At 33.9% G+C, this 22,153-nt stretch overlaps 5 protein-coding genes and 1 pseudogene across 10 annotated transcripts; 3 read left to right on the forward strand and 3 right to left on the reverse strand.

Moving 5' to 3' along the window:
• Positions 1-670: 670 nt before the first annotated feature.
• LOC104792277 (protein HAIKU1 pseudogene) lies at positions 671-2,759 on the forward strand (annotated as a pseudogene). The gene has a single exon (XR_015559352.1). The product of XR_015559352.1 is annotated as a protein HAIKU1 pseudogene (transcript).
• Positions 2,760-5,822: 3,063 nt separating this feature from the next.
• Positions 5,823-7,563, forward strand: LOC104792278 (uncharacterized). Of its 4 annotated transcripts, none has more exons than XM_087455621.1 (5): positions 5,823-6,012; positions 6,107-6,220; positions 6,312-6,385; positions 7,119-7,186; positions 7,276-7,563. In XM_087455621.1, exons 1-5 carry the CDS (start codon positions 5,960-5,962, stop codon positions 7,276-7,278), a joined length of 312 nt encoding a protein of 103 aa, XP_087311747.1. In that variant the 5' UTR covers positions 5,823-5,959; the 3' UTR covers positions 7,279-7,563. The 4 variants fall into 4 exon arrangements, with proteins under 4 accessions (XP_087311747.1, XP_087311748.1, XP_087311746.1 ...); XM_087455622.1 differs by having other exon boundaries at positions 7,150-7,186; positions 7,276-7,531; XM_087455620.1 differs by having other exon boundaries at positions 7,119-7,531.
• Positions 7,564-8,414: 851 nt separating this feature from the next.
• LOC104792279 (multiple organellar RNA editing factor 6, mitochondrial) lies at positions 8,415-9,882 on the reverse strand. Its single transcript, XM_010518395.2, has 4 exons — positions 9,436-9,882; positions 9,249-9,346; positions 9,053-9,118; positions 8,415-8,718 (listed from the first exon to the last, which is right to left on the reverse strand). The coding sequence occupies exons 1-4, from the start codon at positions 9,822-9,824 to the stop codon at positions 8,573-8,575; spliced, it is 699 nt and encodes a 232-aa protein (XP_010516697.2). The 5' UTR covers positions 9,825-9,882; the 3' UTR covers positions 8,415-8,572.
• A 153-nt stretch (positions 9,883-10,035) lies between these two features.
• Positions 10,036-12,139, reverse strand: LOC104792280 (protein neprosin-like). 2 transcript variants are annotated; one of them, XM_087454463.1, is made up of 7 exons: positions 11,977-12,139; positions 11,822-11,893; positions 11,304-11,450; positions 11,045-11,212; positions 10,879-10,932; positions 10,594-10,740; positions 10,036-10,450 (listed from the first exon to the last, which is right to left on the reverse strand). In XM_087454463.1, the coding sequence occupies exons 1-7, from the start codon at positions 12,061-12,063 to the stop codon at positions 10,079-10,081; spliced, it is 1,047 nt and encodes a 348-aa protein (XP_087310589.1). In that variant the 5' UTR covers positions 12,064-12,139; the 3' UTR covers positions 10,036-10,078. The 2 variants fall into 2 exon arrangements, with proteins under 2 accessions (XP_087310589.1, XP_019102097.1); XM_019246552.2 differs by having other exon boundaries at positions 11,992-12,126.
• A 2,157-nt stretch (positions 12,140-14,296) lies between these two features.
• Positions 14,297-16,490, reverse strand: LOC104792281 (protein neprosin-like). Its single transcript, XM_010518398.2, has 7 exons — positions 16,251-16,490; positions 16,088-16,159; positions 15,584-15,730; positions 15,331-15,495; positions 15,169-15,222; positions 14,879-15,025; positions 14,297-14,738 (listed from the first exon to the last, which is right to left on the reverse strand). Exons 1-7 carry the CDS (start codon positions 16,326-16,328, stop codon positions 14,367-14,369), a joined length of 1,035 nt encoding a protein of 344 aa, XP_010516700.1. The 5' UTR covers positions 16,329-16,490; the 3' UTR covers positions 14,297-14,366.
• A 400-nt stretch (positions 16,491-16,890) lies between these two features.
• LOC104792282 (uncharacterized) lies at positions 16,891-19,625 on the forward strand. Its single transcript, XM_010518399.3, has 9 exons — positions 16,891-17,596; positions 17,724-17,875; positions 17,984-18,079; positions 18,174-18,236; positions 18,335-18,403; positions 18,501-18,603; positions 18,693-18,758; positions 18,890-18,978; positions 19,145-19,625. The coding sequence occupies exons 1-9, from the start codon at positions 17,260-17,262 to the stop codon at positions 19,292-19,294; spliced, it is 1,125 nt and encodes a 374-aa protein (XP_010516701.1). The 5' UTR covers positions 16,891-17,259; the 3' UTR covers positions 19,295-19,625.
• Positions 19,626-22,153: the final 2,528 nt, after the last annotated feature.

Consider the following 22,153-nt stretch of genomic DNA (forward strand, 5'->3'; position numbering starts at 1 on the left):
TTAGTATTATATTAAAATATGAAATATTCTATGATATATAAAAATTAATTATCAAATCTTCATTTTTTATAAAGAATATGTGTATTTATGATTAACTATTTCTTATTCATATTAATCATTTTACAGCTTAAAATATTTTTGAACATTTAAAAAGTGATTTATTAGAATGTTTAAAGTAACATGGAGATCCGGCCAATTCAAGCATATAAAGAAGGGTATACTATTTTACTACAGTAGATTTTGAACGATAGATTTTTGTGAGTTAAAATTTTTAAAAATCTGATGCTAGATGGACTTAGAGACAAGTTTAATTCAATTAACATTTCTATATTGATTAAATAAGTTTAATAGGTATAAATATTGAAAAAAAAAAGTAGGATAATTAGGAAAGAAAAGAATGGTTTCCTTGGTATATTTCTTTTTTGAATTGGAAAACTTATCACAAATATAGATAGATATATAAACCTTTTGAGAAAAGAGTGTAGGCACATATATATTTTGCTAATTGCTCCCATTTTTCCACTAAATAGCTCTATGACAAACATAGAAAAATACTTTGGGGAAGATGTAATATATAAGCTGGAGATGAGTGTGATGATACGAATACGTCAGCTCCATATCTCTCCAGTCTGGCAAAACACGATTTATAAATCAAAAAATAAATAAGAAAAAGACACAAAAGAAAAAAAAAACAAAAAATAGAGAATCTTTAGTTTCGTCTCATTTCTTCGTTGACAGAACAACAGAAACTAGGGTTCACTTCGATTCTCATTCTCTTCTCTGTATCGTGTATTTTTAAAGATCTGATTGAAATTAGTCTCTGGGCTCCTTATGGGTAAAGCTCGGATCTAGAGTCTCAGGTGAAAGACCTCTACTTTTTGCTCTCTCATCTTAATCTCTTCCTTTTCTTTTTGGGCTGGTCTTTGGTGGGAGGATATACAATAGAATTGGGGGTTAGAGAGTGTCAGAATTGTAATTCTTGGAGTATTTTGCTTTACTGTTTGATCGAGTTTTTGGTCTTAGTATCATGGGTTTTATGTGGGTTCAGGGGAGAATATATAGTTAGCTCAAGAAACTGAGGGATCTACTTACTTGTAGCTGAATTTTGATTCGGTTCTGGACTCATTAGTTGGGTAGTGATTAGTTATAACTTTCAGGATTGGAATTGAGATAGTAGTATATATAGTATTGGAGTTTTAGAGTGTGGAGATGGATAGGCCAAGGCCAAATGATCATTTGGGTGTGAATAAAACTGGGAAGAGTATAAGAAAGAGTCCTCTGCATCAATCGAGTTTTGCTTCAAATGTTCACAACAACGCCACCACCGCTGGGAGACCTCAAAACCAGCCTCAGGTTTATAACATAAGCAAAAACGACTTTAGAAGTATCGTTCAGCAGCTAACTGGTTCTCCAGCACGTGAAAGCCTTCCTCGCCCTCCTCAGAACAACAACCCACCAAAGCCTCAGAATACTCGGTTGCATCGGATTAGACCAGCTCCTTTAACGCAGATCAACCGGCCTGCGGTTCCTCTCCCTACCATGGTTCCTCCACCATCTCATCCGCAGTTTGCTAGACCGCCTCCACCCCAGCCACCTTTCCCTCAAGGCACACAACAACCAATGATGATGGGTCACGGGGACCAGTTTTGGTCTAATACAGCTGAGTCTCCTGTCTCTGAGTATATGCGTTATCTTCAAAGCTCACTTGGGAATCCAGGACCTAGTGGTAACCAAATGCAGCCAGGTCATGAGCAGCGGCCATATGTTCCGGGTCATGAGCAGCAGCCATATGTCCCAAGTCATGAGCAGCGGCCATATAGCCAAGGATATGAGCATCAGCCATATATGCCCCATCAGCCTCAGCCTCAATCACAACCTCAACCTCAGCCACATATGATGCCTGGATCGCAACCTCGAGTGAATATGCAGGGGCCACTTCAACCTAACCAGTATGTACCACCACCGGGTTTAGTTCCTAGCCCAGTGCCTCGTAATCTACCTTCCCCTCGGTTCAATGCTCCTGTACCTGTCACCCCAACTCTACCGTCTCCCAGGTTCAACCAGATGTATGGTGGATTTCCTTCTCCCCGATATAATGGTTTCGGGCCACTACACTCACCCACATCCCAGTTTCTTCTACCATCACCTACTGGTTACCCGAATATGTTCTCTCCCAGATCACCTTACCCGTTACTATCACCAGGAGTTCAGTATCCTCAACCACTCACCCCAAACTTCTCATTTTCACAAATTCCTCAACCTGGGAGTCTTGGAACCGGTGCAGGTCCAGGTCCAGGTCCTGGTCTGCCTCCTCCTTCGCCAGGGGCCATGTTCCCGTTATCTCCATCCGGGTTCTTTCCGGTTTCAAGTCCAAGATGGAGTGATTATTAGATGCTCTGTTTTCTCTCTTCCTCAATTCATTGAATTTTAAAGTAAATCACAACATGCGTATTCAAGTCTCCCTAGGTTGTTAGTCTGTACTATGAAAGAAGCTTTATACTTCAGAGCCTATAGTGGAATAGACGCAGCAGAGTAGAGGCGTAAAACACTAAAGGAGCTTTTTTTTAGAAGCAGTGAAGATTTATAGGGTTTTTTTTTTTTCACTGGGATTTTTATAGGTCAAAAGTTGGGAATCTTGGGACATGATGACTACCTTTGTTTTTGTTTGTTACATTATAAGTTTTATCTTTGGTTAATTTGTACACAGACTACAGACGAACTCAGTCAGTTTATATGATTTTTGGGTGATTTCAAAGCAAGTATCTCTCTACTTTTACTAAGCATAAACATGATGATCAGTTGCTTATTATTACAGTAATTCGTTTTTTTCAATAGAAACATTGTCAAGTGAGAATTTTTTGGATAATAACCATAGATGCAGAAACAATTGGTGATATGAGCATTATGCAACTGCTGAACCTTGAGAAAGCCAGCTATGACGAGCCAGTATGATCCTCACTGTGCGTGTAATGAAAGAACAGTAGGGAAGAGTGGTAGCACCCATCAATGAGCCTTTATAAGTAGACAACATACATGAAAATTTGCTTCTTTTTCTTTATTTTCTGGAGACTAAATCTTCGCCTACAGGAAAAAAAAAAAAAGAGTTTCATGGTGTAAGTGAGCCTTTCTTTGAACTTGACCTCTTCCCTTGAGAGCTTTGCCTACCGGAAAGACCACCAAGTAAAGGAAAACACGATGCCATGACTAGATCGATCCTGTTTCAGGTTAATAAATCTTTGCTCAGACTAACTCCGAGCAAACAAATCCTCGGGTTCCCATCTCATTGAAGAATCCTAACAGCTTCATCATCAACATACATATTTGCCTTGCAATGCGCATTAATAAAGATACAGTAAGTGACCACATCCAGTTCAAAACCTTGGTCTTTCATCTCTCCGTAAACCTCATTAGCTCTCAAAAGAGTCAACTCTTGAGTCCTGATCCCAACGTTCAAGTAAAGATAGTACAAGACTTATTAGAGCATACACTGTGAGTTCTCACCGATATAGTATTAATTTTTTTAGTCTGTCTACTGGTGAGAAACATATAGGCTGGTTGTTGGTTTTTAATTGAGTTTTAGATTTTGGTTTTTAATTTTTGGATTTTGGTTTTTGATTTTTGTAAATTTTGATTTCTGGTGTAGATTTTAGTTTTTTGCAAAAACTTGAATGGTAATTTTTATATATAATTATTTATTATTTATAAGAAAAGGAAAATAAAAAATAAATTCACATTGAAAACCAACAAAATGTGGTTTTTGGATTTTAAGAAGAAATTTCCAAAATACTCCAAAATCTAATTTTCCTAATTTTCAGAAAATCTATTTTTGTTATAATCCTGACTGGCTTAAAAAGTAGATTTTGCAATATCAAAAGCCAAAAACTGTTCAAAAATCTGTTGACATTCAATGCCATAATCTTATTATTTTTAATGTAATTTAATATTTTTAATTTAATTTTATTTGAGTACTTATTTTGTTATTTTGTTTTCCGTTTAATTTAAAATTATTAAAAATTATTAATATTTTTTAGAGATATTAAATTACTTATTAAATATATTAAATTTTATTAATTATTTCTATTTTATACCATATATCATCATGACGCTCTTCCGTTGCCTTCATCGCCGTCGCCGTCGGTTTTAGTCACGTCCGGCGAGTCAATCACGCTCTGTATAGCGGCGAGTCAATCACAACCAAATAAAAACTCGGTGCACAACTCAGAATAAAACAGAGCATATAATCATAGCATGGGGAAATTTCAGAGCATAAAATCTTTGTCGGACTCTCAATCAGGCAACTAAAGCACTAAAACAAAGTCGGTGACGCGTAATCATCATGGGATCTCTCTAACACGGACAAACTGACTCTCAATCAAGCAACCAACTAAAAAAACTACTCTGCAAAAAAATTGGTAATGCATAATCATCATGGATGGAATCTCTAAAACGGAATCTCAATAAACCAACCAGAGAATTAATCACATGGGAAAATTCATCATGGAAAACCTTCTACTAGTATACTAATACTACTATATATATATGACTAACCTTCTCAACCGCATCTTAAACCAAAAAAAAAACCTCAAACGCATACGTACTTTAAAGAGCACAATGTCGGTTACATATAATTAAGAAAGAATTTAAGACTGATACCGTTTTGAGCTCCTCTTCTCACACACGCACGCTAATTAATAATATAAGTACAAAAGTGATTAATGGTCTTAGTGGATAAGAAGATAAAACACTAATTTAAATCTTTAAAGCAAGCAAATATAGATCACATAGTCCAGATGGAGTATATATTACATTTGAACGAATTGCATGCATGGTCGAGAAAGAGTACGTTAGAAATGAGACGACACCCATAAATATCAATTTATTAATTAATTAATAAGTATATATATATATAGATTCCATATTCCAAAGGAAGATGGTAGGGATAAACTTGAGTCCAAGGATTTGATCGATGGAAATGGATGATGGCATACATATATATTCTTCTTCTTTGGTGCGTGTGTGTTGCAACAAAAAGAAAAAAGAAGAAGCTATACGTACACCAATCGGTGTAACAGATAGAACAACAAATCTTGAATATGCTAATTAATGAATTTGACATCCATTTGGTTATTATATTGCATGTTGTTTATATATTAAGCATGCATGACTACACTTAAAAAAAAAGGTCACCCTCAAATTGTTTGAAGCCTGAAGGAATTCAAATATAATATTGTTTGAAGTCACAAAACGTATGTAAATTCCGTAAAAGTTTGAATTAGTTATTACTTTTGGTCAATTGAGGAAAAAAAAACACAATAATAGACAATATTTGATGAAAATGATAGAAAAAACGCAAAAAAAGATTAGAGACTTATATCTGGATGAAGTAAATGGGACAAGTTTAAAATATATATATATATATATATACACATATATGATGTAAATGAAAACAAATATTTTGAATTTTGGAATGTATATGATATTAACATTGAATGAGTATGTGTGTAGGGAAGAGATAACATATAGTTTATTTAATTTGTAAATGAATACAGAGAGCATGGTTTTCGGATTCCAAACAAAAAAATTAAGGGTTGATAGGAGGCAGGCTTTGAATGGTTGATTGGTATGCTCCAGACCGGACTAAAGTCGGACCAGTTCGCTATTTTCTACCATTCACACACTTGTTTGGTAAATTCCATACCTCAGAACAAACCCAGAACAATAAAATACATGTTAGTATAGAGTGAACAATAACTTCATACTAAAATATAACTATCTATCAGAATTTTTCTGGTATTCTTTAAAAATGCTTTATACTCCAATATGGAGCTGAGCATACCAAATGATTAGTATGCATTGTTTGGTATAGAGTGTATGGACCAACCATTCAAAGCCTAACAAACTCCTTTCCTCTCCTCGACCTTGTGCTTTTTTTGTCTTTGTTTCCGAGAAAAGCAAAGCAATGAGTTCCCTCACGAAGACCACGCTGAAGAAAGAGGCAACGTCGTCCTCGTCGTAATTTTTCACTGACTCTTCTTCTTTCTGATTTCACTTTTTTTTTTTTTAATATTTTGATCTGGATCTTTTTTTTTGCGTTGGTTTTATGTAGTGACGAAGAAGCCGTCATGGAAACTGTTGAAGAAAGGGTAGTGGATGAGAGCGGTGAAGAAGAGGAAGCGGATGAGAATGTTGAAGAAGGGGAAGCGGCTGAAGACGATCTAGAGTAAATTTTCAATTTTCAGTACTCTCATGGTTTTTTTGTGTGTTCCCTTTGGTGTTTTCGTGTACCTGACTACTCATTTCCCGTTTTACAGTAAGGACGATAAAGAAATCGCTGGAGAAGAAAACGAAGGCCTCGGTGATGGTCCATTGTTGCCCGCTGAACAAGGTAAAAGCAAAGCCTCTTCTTCTCTTGGATCTGGATTTTTTTTTTGAGGCCATGGAACTGAAAAATCGCTCGCTGCTTTGATCATGATATCATCAAAGTAGAATCATACTTATTGGAGACTGCATGATCAACTACCTATTGTAAAATCAAGCAACCAACTAAAAAATACTATGCACAAACGTCGCTCCTACCTACACATACTTAAAAGTCAGTCTCCGAAAAATCGCTCCTACCTACACATACTCATTAAATTTTAATATCATATACATTCCAAAATTCAAAATATATTTGTTTTAATTTACATTAATATTGTTCTAACATTTTCATCAAATATTGTCTATTATTGTTTTTTTTCTCAAATTACCAAAAGTAGTAATTCAAACTTTTACGGAATTTACATACGTTTTATGACTTGAAACAATATTATATTTGAATTCCTTCAATCTTCAAACAATTTGAGGATGACCTTTTTTAAAGTTAGAATTTGTCCTATCTATTACACGCCGATTGGTGGTGTACGTATAACTTTTTTGCCTCTTGCATCACACACACCAAAGAAGTAGAATATGCATGCCATCATCCGTTTCCATCGATCAAATCCTTGGACTCCCTACCATCTTTCTTTAGTACGCTGGAATACCATCATGCATGCATGGTCGTCTGATTTCCAACGTACTCTTTCTCGACGCATGCAAGCATGATGGCTTGGCTTTGACAGAGTTTAACCTCCCAGATCCTTCAAACAAACGAAATGTTAATTTCAGACTCGCTACTTCGACAGAGTTTCACAAGGCGGAAGAGGTAAAAGCAAAAACCACAATCATGATATTAATTGTCTCATCCTCATTAACCGGAAATATCCCATGCATGCGCGGTTTAATTTTAAGAAGTAGATGGAGAATCTAATCACTTGTGGAGTCAGCTGGTTGAGTAAAACTGGCGTATGCCTATAGTCCTAACATCGAGGAGGACATGAACGAGTGGTTTAACTTCATGGACACGCTAAATTTACTAATTGGATGACTTTACTTTGTGTAAATAATTAGAATTGTATGTATGTCAATGCAAGTAGTCCTTGGTTCGATAGTAATGTAAAGAACCAGTGGTCTAGAATCAATTTTTTTTTTTTTTTATGACGCTTGAGTATATTTAGTGAGCTTTTAAGTTTTAAAAGCCTAGATCTCAGATTCTCAGACATAAATATGAACCGTCCAAATCTTTAAAAACAAAGAGAGACAATATCCAACGGTTGAGAACACAGTCGATCCTAGATAATTTGTCTCAAAAGAAGTCTTCGTTGGTCGGCAATCTTCTAATGAAGTTCTGGAACCCGTAGGGCAAATCGTTGCGAAGATACAGGAATTTAACCCACCAGACAATAACTCCCAAAAAGAAAAACTTACCAACATGACTGTACTACATTCCAAGTAATATAAACGATGTACATGATCCAATAACAGACGACGAAGAAGGAGATCAAAACGGATGGTTGGTAAAGCAACGCAAAAAGCTATTGTTTCAAGGCATTCACCCCTAGTAACTGATAGCACCTCCACAATCATGACGTTCTCCATAATCTTCCTCAACCTATCGTACCTCATCCTAAGAATGTTCAAAATCATCACGAACCTAGCCAAAAAGGTAAAAAAAAAAAAAAAATCATCACGAACCTAGAGAAATGGAAATTTTTTAAATTTACTTGTTATCGATCGTCCCTGAAGGACAAGATTCAGCAGTTGCCTATGCTGCTTACCTATCTTAATGGGCCAGTTGACCTCTTATTTACTGAGGTTCGTTATCTTTGAGCTTTGGTTAACTTCGCTTTTTTTCTTACATAATACTGGATGCGACAGTTTTAGATACATACAAATAGAAAATTGTTTCTTACAAAGTTAAAGGTATTTGTTTTCCGAGTTTGCACTTACCATGACTACATATATGATTTTTGGGGGTATTCAAAGAATCATAGAAAGCAAGCTCGTTTCTTTCAAAAGAAAGATTGATCAGTAACAACCTAATAAAAATAAGATTTATTTGGAAAACAACTGATACATTCGCCACCACCTAAACACCATCATATACATTATTCGTTAAAGAGTCTAGCAAATTAAAAGAACAAAGAAAAAAGAAAAGCATATGAGCTCAAAAGGCAAGGATTGCTCTAGAGTAGAGCCCTGAGAATAAGAGTCAACGCATGTTCTCCCTCCGTCGGACATTTCTGGTTCTGTCATGGTACTTTGGTTTAGCCGATCCTCTTTGAGTTGTTAACTCCACTATCCTCCTCTGTCTCTCTGGTGGACGCGGAACTACTTCTCCGTTCTCAAACAACTCAGCTGCAATTGCAATAACATTTAAGCAAAGAGTTTTTGAGCTAAGCTAAGCTGATAGAATCCAACAAAAAATTTCATGTACATAAACCAAAGAAGCACTTCGCAAGTTCAATCAATCTTTCATACATGCATCATCAAAGAAAATGTTTTTGCTTAAAAAAATGCAGTCAAGTTTCAGTTTTTACTTAAAAGAGTGATGCTTCTCCAAGAGATCTACTCATACCAATGCCAAAACCAGACTTTTAAATTCTTGATGATTATGACAAAGGACATCAAGAAATGATCAATGAATACACACAACTTGAGACAATGCAGAACAGTGTGTTGATACACTTACCTCCGTAATCTTTGTAATCTGGATCAACATAAGAATCCGGAAGCACGAACAGAACACCAGGAAGTCCTGATGAGTGTCTCAAAAAAAAAAAAAAAGCCAATTCAATCAATCATAATCACATCATCTGATTCTATTCTAAAGAACCATACACATCCGAGTGACTGACAAAAAAACTTAGTGTGTCTCAAAAGATTACCTTCAAGTTTGTTTGATGTTTCCTCATCGATCTGACAACCAAACCCAAAATACCTCTCGCACGAAACATTGTACATCTTCTTCTTAGCTTCTTCCTCACTGATAAACCAAAACAAGAATCAGATTTTGAGTATCATAACAGTGAAGTAGCTAAGGAGGAATACTTAACGAACACGACAAGGACTTACCTGCCGACAATTTTGGCTAGGTTTTGAACATAGCAATCAATCATTTGCTGTTTCTGAGCGTTTTCGCCGCCGGGCTTGTCCATGACGATCAGCCAATGCTCGTAATCGCAGCCAGGACACAGCGGCGCCATTTCCGTGGGTGGTCGATCACTGAAATTGGATCCGGATTTGAGCGGCGAAGACGATCCACCGGACCTATCCATCCGGGTCCGTATCGTTGTGAAACGGGTCAAAGCAGGGATGTACCCGACGGCGTTGAACAGCGTCGGTGAGGTTCGACGGGAGAGGAGGTGAGAAGGAAGCGGGGATTGAGAAGCGGCGGCATTTGAGGTGGAAAAGAAACGCTTAGCTACGCGTGAGGCCGTTGATCGGGATAGTGTTTTCGCCATTGAGACTGACTGGTGTGGTTCCCGGCGATGATCGACGTTGACGAGACTTGGGTTTAAGGTAATGGGGTAAAACTAATTGGGCTTGAACTTTGTTATTATTGGGCCTTATCATTTCAAACTGTATAAAGGCTCGTTTGGATGAGAGATGAGAAATTGAGAAATCGTTTCTACTACTGTACGTTTGATGAACTTTGTTAAGAAACAAAAATAATTAGATATAACTTTATTTTTATTCAGAAATTTAATAGAGTTCATCAAAAACCACATGTACCACCAGGTCCTCCAAACGCGAAGGCCAATCCGGTGGATTTAAGGTAATTCAAATATGTTACCCTATAGCAATTATAAGTACCAGCATCAAGTCTTGTGTCCCTATTCTCAAGATACACCTTCTTGTATTTCGAATCTATAAGGAAGATGTTTTTAAAATATGCTGTCTTTTTTATATCAGTCACTGGAAAATGTCCGTTCCCCATTGGAGGACTAATTCCAGATGGAGATAAATAAGTATTTCCTCCAAATGTTATTCGAGAAGCCCCTTTGTTTAAGTGTGTAAATAATTTTTTGGGCCAATAACCAACCACTTCATCAAAGAATTTGAGTACCCAATTTCCAGTGAAGCCATCCTAAATACATATGAAACAAATTAAAAAAAAAAAAAAAAAAATTTTTCAACAAGTACTTAAGAGATCAAAATAGTTGGGTGGTTTAATAATTCTTTTGAAACTAAATATAAAAAAATCGTAAAAAAGACTAAAGAATAATTTACCTGAATAACTTGCATTCGAAAGGTAAGGCTCTTTTGACCATAGACGGATGACCCCCAGAATCCTTTTCCAAGAATGAGTTTTCGACTTACAACCACAAAGCCAGGACATTGTGTATTATAGCACCCTGTTTTTTGATAATGATCTCTCTACAAATAAATTAAAAATAAATAAATAAATAAATTAGTAAAGGTCATCCAATTGTTTTGGTTTCTCATTTTTTTTAACTAACCTAATTTTAGTTCTTATGTGAATAGATTTACGATTAACTAAAAACTACTACTCACAGTCCAATATATTGTTAATCGTGTGACACTGTCACCATACAATCTTGGATGCACCTATAATATATATAAATAAAAACATATAGTTAGATACTCATATATGTTAAAAACCACATGATTGTGTATACGATGCATAATCTTTAGTAAGTAAATGGTGGTATAAACTTACTGCCCAACCAGCTTGTATACTATTGACTTGACCTGCATGTCCATTCTCTAACCATATTTGACTTTTACTGTATTGACCGTTTTTCAACGTTAATAATTCATGAATACTTATTTCTGCTTCAGCTCCTCGATAGATAGTTCCATTTAGCACTGTCTCAATTGCTGCATACTGTAAATTTTTAAAATATATGTTAGTCTTAATAACTAGATGAGACTTTATTACTCCTTTCAGAAAAGAAAAAAAATAGAGCGAGACATACATGTTGACCATAAAACTCGACTGAATTCAAACGAACGCTCTGTAATTCGTTTCCTTGTCTTAAAATTGCAACTGTTCCTTTTGGACAATGCTCTTGTGTGCTATATTTGTTGCTTCTTTCAATATTTCCATCTAAGTTGAATGTTTCCTGTATCCATCACAAGTCAAAAAAAAAAAAAGAGTAAGATTCTGCATAACAAATGTTTCACGGACTATTTCTTTCATAGCTGTTTGATTGACCACAGCTGTTCATTCTAATAATATAAATTAAAAATGAAATATTTATCCAAAATGTTCTGAGGAATGGTCATCTTAACTATAATAATATATAGTATTAAAACCAAAAATTGAATCATTGTAAAAAATACATTTAAAACTTTATTTTGCATAAATACTTCATACAATTTAAACATATTTTTTTAAAAAGTAAATAAAATATTTGAGTTTTTATTCGATTTTGACTCCAATGAACAGAATAAGATCTAAGTTATTTGATCTACCAGCATTTTACTGCCTTACCTGAATCTTGTGATTTTTCAACAATGGATGTTGAAAAGCCGGTTGTTTGTATATATCAACACAATCATATTCCTAAAAAATTTGTTGAAAAAATAAGAGAAAGATTGTAAAAAAAAAACATAAAATTTTTGAAAGTAACAAAATTAAAAACATACATTAAGGAGTCTCACATCAATGTTGCCTTGTGCGCCTTGTGTAAACAACAGATAAACACAGATACATAGAGCTAGATGTAACGCCATTGATAAATTATTTTTTTAGTTTATCTCTAGTTATTGTCTATGATACTATCTGGTATAAATACAAATTCAGTCAACCACTTTAAACTACTGCTATATTACTACTTGTTTTATAATCTCTTGACCAAAATTAATATATGCATATATTTTTTGGTCAGAAATCAAATGTCTATTTAGGGGAATATATCTAAATGGCCATACTACATCCCTTATAAGAAAAATTACCAAAATTTTCAAAGATTTACAAAGATATTTGCTAAAATAATATTAAAATAACCAAAATAATCCACCAAAACTTATTAAAAATAATCATATTGATTTGTTTACCAAAACATATTTGTCACATTATTTATTTACTTCTTATGAATTTATTATTAGGGATAATAATTTAGGCTAAAATATTAAGAATTTTTAAAAATGTTTTAATTTTTATAAAACAATTTTATTTAATTAAAAGGTGGATATGGAAACAAATGCAACTAGATTTATAACATATATGTATTATACAAGAATTCAAACAAAAGCTAAATGAAATAGAATTTAGAAAAGAAATACAAAATCTATCTTAAAAAACGAGAGAGGAAAATTTAATTAAATAAATATATGATATGAAAGCTACTCTATAGTGTATTTTTTTTTGGATTTGTCACCTTAAATTATTGAGACGATTTAAATAAATACCGAAATTTTGAGGAATAATTAAGAAAGAGGGAAAAAGTTGTGAAGTCTCGGGTTTTCACAAGGCACACTTGAGTCAGACCAACACGGATATGTGGGACCCTCTAGCGGTGAATTTTCTCGCAGCATTAAATGCATGATATGATTATCCGTTAGCTTGGTGACATTGCTCATGTTGAGGCACTAATAAAAAAAAATTCTTCAACAAGAAAAACATGGGAAGAAAATAAGAAAATGCGGAGGAAAAACAATAAAATAGAAAATAATTGCATATGAGAGGATTTGAACACTTCTCCTCAAAGTTAGGATGAGGCATTCTTTTCCAAATGAACTAACATATATAATATTGAAATGTCTAGCTGAACAATTATTAAAAAGGAGAGTTGGGCACGTGCCCCACCCCCTTTGTCTGTAGATCCGCCATTGGATGGCATCCATCATTGGTGGCTGGGTCGGGTTGTTGGTAGCGGCAGACATGGCAACAGGTGAGAAAGGAAGAGAAGTATAGACAAATTTTTGTATTTAGGTCTTAGATTCGTGGCTCTGATACGATGTAGAATGTGAAACTTAATAATATTGACAGAGAGATTACAACTATATATAGTGGGATACAAGTAGGGTTATTAGGGATTACTAATGTATATAACTACCCTTGATACACATAATATACATTCTCTACAGATTTCTGCTACTTTTTTACGTACCACGAAATCTTCCTTTTCAGCGGGAAAATCTTCATCCAACTAGGTGTAGAAGCATCAGCTTTTAAGTACGATACAATGAAATAGTTAAGGAATACAAAAAAACATAACATATGGAGGACTTACATGCCACAAGTTTTGGCTAGGGTTTGAGCATATCAATCAATCATATGCTATTTTTGCGTGTTTTCACCACAGGGCTTGTCCATGATGATCAACATTCTCTACAGATTTCTGCTACTTTTTTACGTACCACGAAATCTTCCTTTTCAGCGGGAAAATCTTCATCCAACTAGGTGTAGAAGCATCAGCTTTTAAGTACGATACAATGAAATAGTTAAGGAATACAAAAAAACATAACATATGGAGGACTTACATGCCACAAGTTTTGGCTAGGGTTTGAGCATATCAATCAATCATATGCTATTTTTGCGTGTTTTCACCACATGGCTTGTCCATGATGATCAACCAATGCTTGTAACTGCAACCAGGAAATAACGGTGCCATTTTAGTGGGTGGTTGATCACTGAAACTGGATCCAGAATTGAGCGGCAAGTAAGAGCCATCACACTTATCCATCCGCGTCTGTATTGTTGTAAAATGGATCAAAGCAGTGATTTAACTGATGGTGTGGAACAGTATCGGTGGATAGGAGGTGAGAAGGAAGCAGATTAAGAAGAGGCGACATTGGAAATGGAAAAGAAAGGATTAGTGAGGTCATGGGTCGGGATAGAGTTTTCGTCATTGAGACTTGTTTGGTTCCTGGTGATGATCGATGATGACGTGATGAGGCTCGTTTGGATGAAATGAAGGTTTTTTATATAAAAATATGAGGCTAATTAAAAAAAAATGATCACTTTTAATTTTAATTAATTCATATTTGGTATTTGATATTATTTTGTTGATACATAGCATATATAGAATTCCTCAAATACCACAATTTCCACCTGGTCCTCCAAATGAAAATGCCACACCAGTGGATTTATAATAACCCCAATATGTCACTCTATAGCAACTATAAGAATCAGCGTAACGTCTTATTTTCTTATCTTCAACATAAACTCTTTTATAGTTAGAGTCTCTAACCACAATGTTTTTAAAATGTGCTGTCTTCTTAAAATCTGCAACCGGAAAATGTCCATTTCCCATTGGAGGACTAATTCCATCGGGAGATAAATAAGTATTTCCTCCATAGCTTACTAGAGAAGCTCCTTTGTTTAAGTAAGTAAATAATTCTTTAGGCCAATAACCAATCACTTCATTAGATATTTGAAGTACCCAGTTTCCACTATTGGGATCCTAATATATATGAAACAAAAATAAAAAAACAAAATATACTTTATCAAGTATCCAAAAAGTCAAAATAATTGTATGGTTTGATAATTTCATTGAAACTAAATATATAAATCTTTTCGTATAAAGGCTAAATATAAATATACCTGATTAACTTGTATGTTAAAGGTAAGGCTTGTTTCACCATAGATGGATGACCCCCAAAATCCTTTTCCAAGAAGGAGTTTTTGACTTACAACCACAAATCCAGGACATTGCGTATTGTAGCATCCTGTTTTTCGATAACCATCTCCCTGAAAAGGAAAAAAAATTATGTATAATATTATTTGTTACCTTAATAAAATAGCAAAGCTCATCAAATTGTTTTGATTTCTTCTCTTTTACTCCAAGCTAGTTATTGTTCTTATGTGAATACCATTAACTAAAAACTACTTACTGTCCAATATATTGTTAATCGTGTGACGCTGTCACCGTATAACCTTGGATGTACCTACAATTAAAAAACAAAAAAAACATATAATTATGCTTATAATTTAATAACCACATGAATATTTGTGAATGTGTAATCTTTAGTAAGTAAATGGTGGTATAAACTTACCGCCCAACCAGCTTGTATACTATTGAGGTTACCTGCAGATCCATTCTCTAACCATATTTGACTTTTACTGTATTGATTGTTTTGCAACTTTAAATCGTGAATACTTATTTCTGCTTCGGCTCCTCGATGGATAGTTCCATCTATTATGGTTTCAATCCTTGCAAACTATAAATTTTGTAAATTTGGTAGTCTTAATAACTAAATGAGATTTAGTAGCTCTTTTCGAAAACAAAAATTAGAGGGAGACATATACATGTTGACCATAATACTCGTCTGAATTCAAATGAACGCTCTGAGATTCATTTCCCTGTCTTAAAATTGCAACTGTTCCTTTTGGACAATGCTCTTGTGAGTTATATTTGTTGCTTCTTTCAATATTTCCATCCAAGTTGAATGTTTCCTATATGTATCACAAGTAACAAAATAAAAGTAAGATTTAGCATAACAAATGTTTCTCTAACTACTTTTTTCATTGCTAGCTAATTGATTAGCCACATCTATTCATTATAATATACAATCTAAAATTGACATATTTGTCCAAAATGTATTTAGGAATAGCCATTATATAACAAATCTGAAAATTTTAAAATTGAAACTGAAAATTGAATCATTAGAAAAAAGTATAAATTTTATTTTGTATGAAAATACAATTTTAAACATAGCTTTTAAAAATAAATAGAATATCTGAATTCTGACGCAATATGAAAAATCTAATTATTTATGGTGGAATGGAAGAATAAGAATAAGATTATATTACCTGAATCTTGTGATTTTTCAACAATGGGTGTTGAAAAGCCGGTTGTTTGTATATATCAACACAGTCATAATCCTGTAAAATTTGTTTAAGAAGAGAACTGTTGTAAAAATAAAATGAAAATCTTAAAAGAAAGAACAAAGAAAGGAAAGTTAAAGAGACTCACGTCAATGTTTCCTTGTGCACCTTGTGTAAACAGCAGATAAACAGAGAGACAGAACAATATATCTAATGCCATTGCCATTGATAAGTTATTTTTTTTTGCTCTCCAACTAGTTACTCTACCATACTTGCCAATATAAATAAAAATATATATTAATTCTGGTCAACGAGTATTTAAGGTATTGATGTGGATACACTGGTTTTTATTATATTTTTACCAAAAATAGTATATGCAATTATGCATATATTTTTGTGGTCAGCAGTCAAATATATATATAGGGAAATATGGCTAATGGTCATATACTATATTCCTTATAAATATAAATTTACCAAAAAAAAATAAAGATTTTCAAGTATTCATACATATTTTGCCATTTCTTTTGCATTTCTTATAAATTAGGCTAAAAATAATATTTAAAAAAAAATGAATGAAGAAATAAAATTTAAATGTAAATGTGGATACTAAAACGATTACATCTAGATTTCGATATATTCAAAAATAATTTTAAAAAACGTTTATAGAAATTGGATTTAGAAAAAAAAAAAATCTAAAAGAAACAAAGAAAACGTAATTCCAAAATTATTAAAAATATAGTCATTTTATTTAATTAAAGATATTAAAATTAAATGAAAATAATAATAATGAGACGAGACGACAGTTACCTCGGTTGGGAACAGATTCTGATCCCGCCAATGTTATCTACACGTGTCAAATACTGATTGGTTAAATAGATATGCTTCATCTAATCTCATATTCTTTCAACCGTACGATATAAATCCAACGGACCATAAAAAAACCTTATCTCTCCAGCTTTTAGATCTCGTATAATACACATTCAAAGAACCCAAAATAAACGAAGCACACGAGCAGCAGTTAGAGGAAGAAGAAAAAGAAAAAGCAAATGAAGAAGACGAAGCACACTTATATATCTTCACCAGTCAGAGATCACGACTAAAGGTTTTTTTTTGTTTGTTTTAAGTTTCCGATTAGCTAAGAAGACGAAGAAGAAGCAATGGAGCTTCCGTTACTCTCTTACGCTACCTCCCCGTCGTTTCCGCGGACAGGCTTATTATGCTCTTCTTCAACTAGCGTCTGTGACTTCCCGGAGAGAAGTCGGAATTTGAGAATGAGATTTAATGGTGGAGATAAGCCTCGAAGCGTTACAGCTTCCGCCGAACAAAGCAGCGAAGGGATTGAGAAGACAGACGGCGTCGGTGGCGGAGGAGGAACATTCGCCGGTTCTACTATGGAGGTGACAACGCTTGATCGTGGCTTTGCTAATTCCACCACCGTTGATTTCCCGATTTGGGACAAAATCGGCGCCGTCATTAGACTTACTTACGGAATCGGTGAGTAGATTCACAAGTTTCTTGTGGCTCTGAGATATGTGAAACTTGAAATCTGACTTTGTGGGATCATTGTAATTTCTTGTTGTTTTGGATTGAAATTGAAAATGTTGAGTTTGGAATGTATTAGGAATATATGGAGCAATGGCTGTAGCAGGAAGATTCATATGTTCTGTGACTGGAATTGACTCATCTGGTGGATTTGATATTTCTATTGATGCACTTCTTGCTGGACTTGGCTATGCAACACCACCAATCATGGCTCTTCTCTTCATACTCGATGTAAGCTAAATCCACTGTTATAACCTCTTTCTATATCATCATTTGATACGTACGTCTACTGTTGTTAGAATTGGTTTTATAGATGAATTCTCTTTTGTCTGGTCTCAGGATGAAGTTGTGAAGCTATCACCGCACGCTAGGGCCATCAGAGATGTGGAAGATGAGGAGCTTCGAAACTTTTTCTTTGGAATGTCTCCATGGCAGGTGAGAGAAATTATAGCTATTTTCTTGGTTTTTCGAAATCTTTGATATTGTATTCTTGGTTTTGAGGTTTTCAATCTCTGGTTGTTTTCTTCAGTTTATACTCATTGTAGCGGCCAGTTCGATAGGAGAAGAACTCTTTTACCGTGTTGCTGTACAGGTATGGTTTCATTAGAACTTAGCCTAGTAGAATATATTTTTATTGACTACTTTGATTGAGTTAGTTATTACTGATTAATTGTCCGATTCTCATGATAGGGTGCTCTGTCTGATATATTTTTGAAAGGAACACAATTGATGTCAGATTCTAGAGGCATGGCATCTCTGGTAGTTAAAATCTCTCCTTTACATTATTTCTTCTACATTTAGATGATCATATATATCTTCATGGAGTTCATATGTTGTTTGTTATTATGACTTCTAGACTGGAGTCTTTCCTCCATTTGTGCCATTTGCTCAAGCGTTTGCAGCTGTAATCACCGCGACTCTCACAGGCTCTCTCTACTTTTTTGCTGCTTCTCCAAAAGGTTAGGATTTGATCATGTCTTGATCTTGTTATAGTTATCTAGTTTCTTAGTTGATTCAGTTCTTTCTCATTTCTCGTTTTCGTTTTCAGACCCTACATACATTGTTGCCCCCGTTTTAAGGTCACGCCGAGATGATTTCAAGAAGCTTTTGTCAGGTACTCGTTCTCTTCTTCTGATCATGTTTTTGTGAGAAAGATTTTGTTCGGAGAACATGAAAACGGTTTGGTTATCATATTAATTTGATCCGCTGGGTATGATATATATGTTTTGTCATTGCTTTGATCAGCTTGGTACGAGAAGAGACAGATGAAGAAGATTTACTCTCCCCTCCTCGAAGGACTCTTAGCCCTCTACCTCGGTATTGAATGGGTTCAGGTAACATCTCCGTACCGTTTTTTGTTTTGGTTCAGTTTGGTATGCAATAACTCTGGTTCCAGTTGGTAGAGCTATACGATTTTTTGTTGTTAAAAACCCAAACCGGTTGATTAACCAATTATCTGGTTTACCTGGTTCTGATATGTTCTTTTTTTCAAATTTCAAGACGGATAATATTCTAGCACCGATGATGACGCATGGTATATACTCGGGGGTCGTATTAGGACATGGGCTATGGAAAATTCACGATCACCGGAGAAGATTACGTCGGAGAGTCGAACGGATCAGATCGGAGGCTACTGATAAGTTGATTTAAATCAACACTAGATATTAACTGGTTGTGGGGTGGGATTTATGTGTATTTTTTTGGAATGGGGTCGTATAGTGATTAGGGAAATTAGCTAGGACCTCTTCCAATTAATTAGAGAGCTTCATACAGTAGAAAATTACATACTATAGGCGTACATATATATAATAAAATCCCTATATATATTACTTGAGAAGTAACTTTTTTTTAGTGGGCAACCTTATGTGATTATATTGGTCGCAGGACCATACAAAAGTTTGAGCACTAATATTGGCCAGAGTTCATGCTTTTGTACACTTGTTGACATTGTTGTTTACACGTAGTTTTCATTGGGCCTGCATCTCTACGTATTGCTTTGTGCTCTTGCATTTCCAGTGCCTTCATTTTCATTTGATTGTAGTTGTACCCAAACTTTGAACTTAACTAATACAGCACCTAAATTTATTTGAAACTTGAAATCAAGCAAAAACCGAAGATATAATTAATTATATAAATTTTTCTTTTGTATACTATTATTCTTAAACTGAAAAACTCTGAACTCAAATGGGAACTAAATTCATAGATTGAACATCATTAGCAATTAAAAATAAAATAATATTTTCTAATATATTTATATTTTAAAGACAGCGTCTAATTATACGTAACATATAAAAATTAAACCTTCTTTTTTAGGCAAATTTTTTTTTGTTAGACATAAACATGGATTTTAGTATTCAAATATTAGAGAGCTTGTAAATGTGTGTTGTCACATTTTTAGGTTCGAATTGATATGGACAATTACTAGCTATCCAAAATATTTTGCTGGTATAAAACAGAGTTTCCAGAACCCAAACAAGAATAGTTGGCAAGGACGAATTAAAATAATACTAGCAAGGTGGTGAATTCGATTTGCTCTTGCTATTTTTGTTTTTCTAAAATACATTAATTAGTGTACCTCTAATCACTAATTTGGTATCCGAACTCCAAAGTTTGGTCCAAAACTCTAATTAATTATGTAATAAACCGATGATATACAGAAGAAGGATAAATTAAATAATTCTGTCTTCTTCTTTTTTTGTTCTGGGTCAACTGATTATGTCTTCTTAATAATTCAAAACTAATCTTAACAGAGAAAATATTAAATAAATAAATCAAAAGCTAATCTTAATTAATTTGCAGAAAACGACAAATGAAAGCGAGTAGTCGGTAGAATCATGTGGAGGAGCAAACCTTATTGTATTGGTGTATAATATTTTATTCCTTGATGTCCAGATTATATATATCATTTAACTTAAATGATTCTAAACACCAACTATTATATTGCTCGTAGTCATAACGAACGAAATTAAAAACAAAATATAAATGTTTAACTCACAACAATTTTTTTAGCCACCATTTAAAAATTTTAAAGTTATGATAAATAAACCATATTAAAACTCTCGTGATTATGAAAGCTTTTTTATAATTTTAGAACAGTGATTTATGTGACCGTACAAACTTTTCAAAGACACACATTCTTTTTTTATATTGCACATTAAATTTAACTTAGTATCTTTCACTTCTAGTTTTTTTTTCAAGTTGAAAGTACGCTGACAAAAAGAAGTCATTTACAATACATTGATAATTAGTATAGCTAGTTATAACAATAACGAGAATATCTCATTATCGTTGTCTGTCTAGTCTTTAGAAACACATCAGTTTTATTTTTATGTACAAAATCTTGAGCTGGATTATACATAAAATCAGGAGAAGATTCCAAAAATGTTGGTATGATAATTAAGATGCTTGCGTCCGTGGAATTTATTAAACTAATGACTATTCACATTACGTACGGTCTTATTCTAAATTTCTCTAACTAAACATCAGACCAATCTTTAGAGAAACTAACGCATATTCTAGTATGATAAATTATTTAATGGTCTCAAACCTGCTGCAAACACACACACACACACACACATATATATATATATATATACACTCATATGGATATCAATCCGCGATATCCTTGTATTGGTTGATCGAGATTATTGATTACTTTTTAGTTTTTACATGACACCATTGAGTGATCGAGATTATTGATTACTTTTTACATGATACCCTTGAGTTACCTCACTTTTTACATGACACCCTTGCGAGATTTGAGATAACCTCACTTTTTACATGACACCCTTGAGTTATCTCAAATTTCGCAATTTTTTACATTTCAATCCGGGGGAAAAAAAGAAACAACAAGAAGAAAAGTAGAAAAACAAATATTTGGTCAGATAACACACTTGCAACTTCGCTTAAAGTTCGGTGGTGGCCATACGTTTTGGTCTTGCGAAGTTGGCCACCATCAAATTACTTAATCATATATATATATATATATATATATATATATATGTGATCGGCATGTATACTATAATTATACTGTCTGTCGCAAGACCAAAACAAAGCACTTCCAGACTGTTCAATTATCAAAAGAAAATTATAATATGATAGTTTAAACGTATTTAATTGTAAAAAGATGATCTTAAAAAATTAATTAACTCTCAAAGTCCAATGCAATTAGTTATCTCTTGTATTGGATTAGCGATTGGTGGAATCATATAAGATTATAAAACTAGTTGATCATTATTAAATATAAGTTGAGGAGAATTTATAATTTTATAACTAATGGACGGCTTCTTGATTTATTATTAAAATGGCTCCGCTGATTAATCGATAAATCATACATTTGCACAAGAAGCCGTCACACGTTGTCCGCCGTTGCTGAGTCTATCCCTTTCCATATAACTACTCATTTTTTCTTAAATAAATATTCGTTGTATAAACTATTGCGTTGTGCCTTTCATAATTTATTATATTGCTAAACGATCCTATTATCAAAGAACATAAGACAATATGATT

The sequence above is a fragment of the Camelina sativa genome, chromosome 6, assembly GCF_030686135.1.
Source record: "Camelina sativa cultivar CO46 ecotype springtype chromosome 6, ASM3068613v1".
Lineage (NCBI taxonomy): Eukaryota > Viridiplantae > Streptophyta > Magnoliopsida > Brassicales > Brassicaceae > Camelina > Camelina sativa.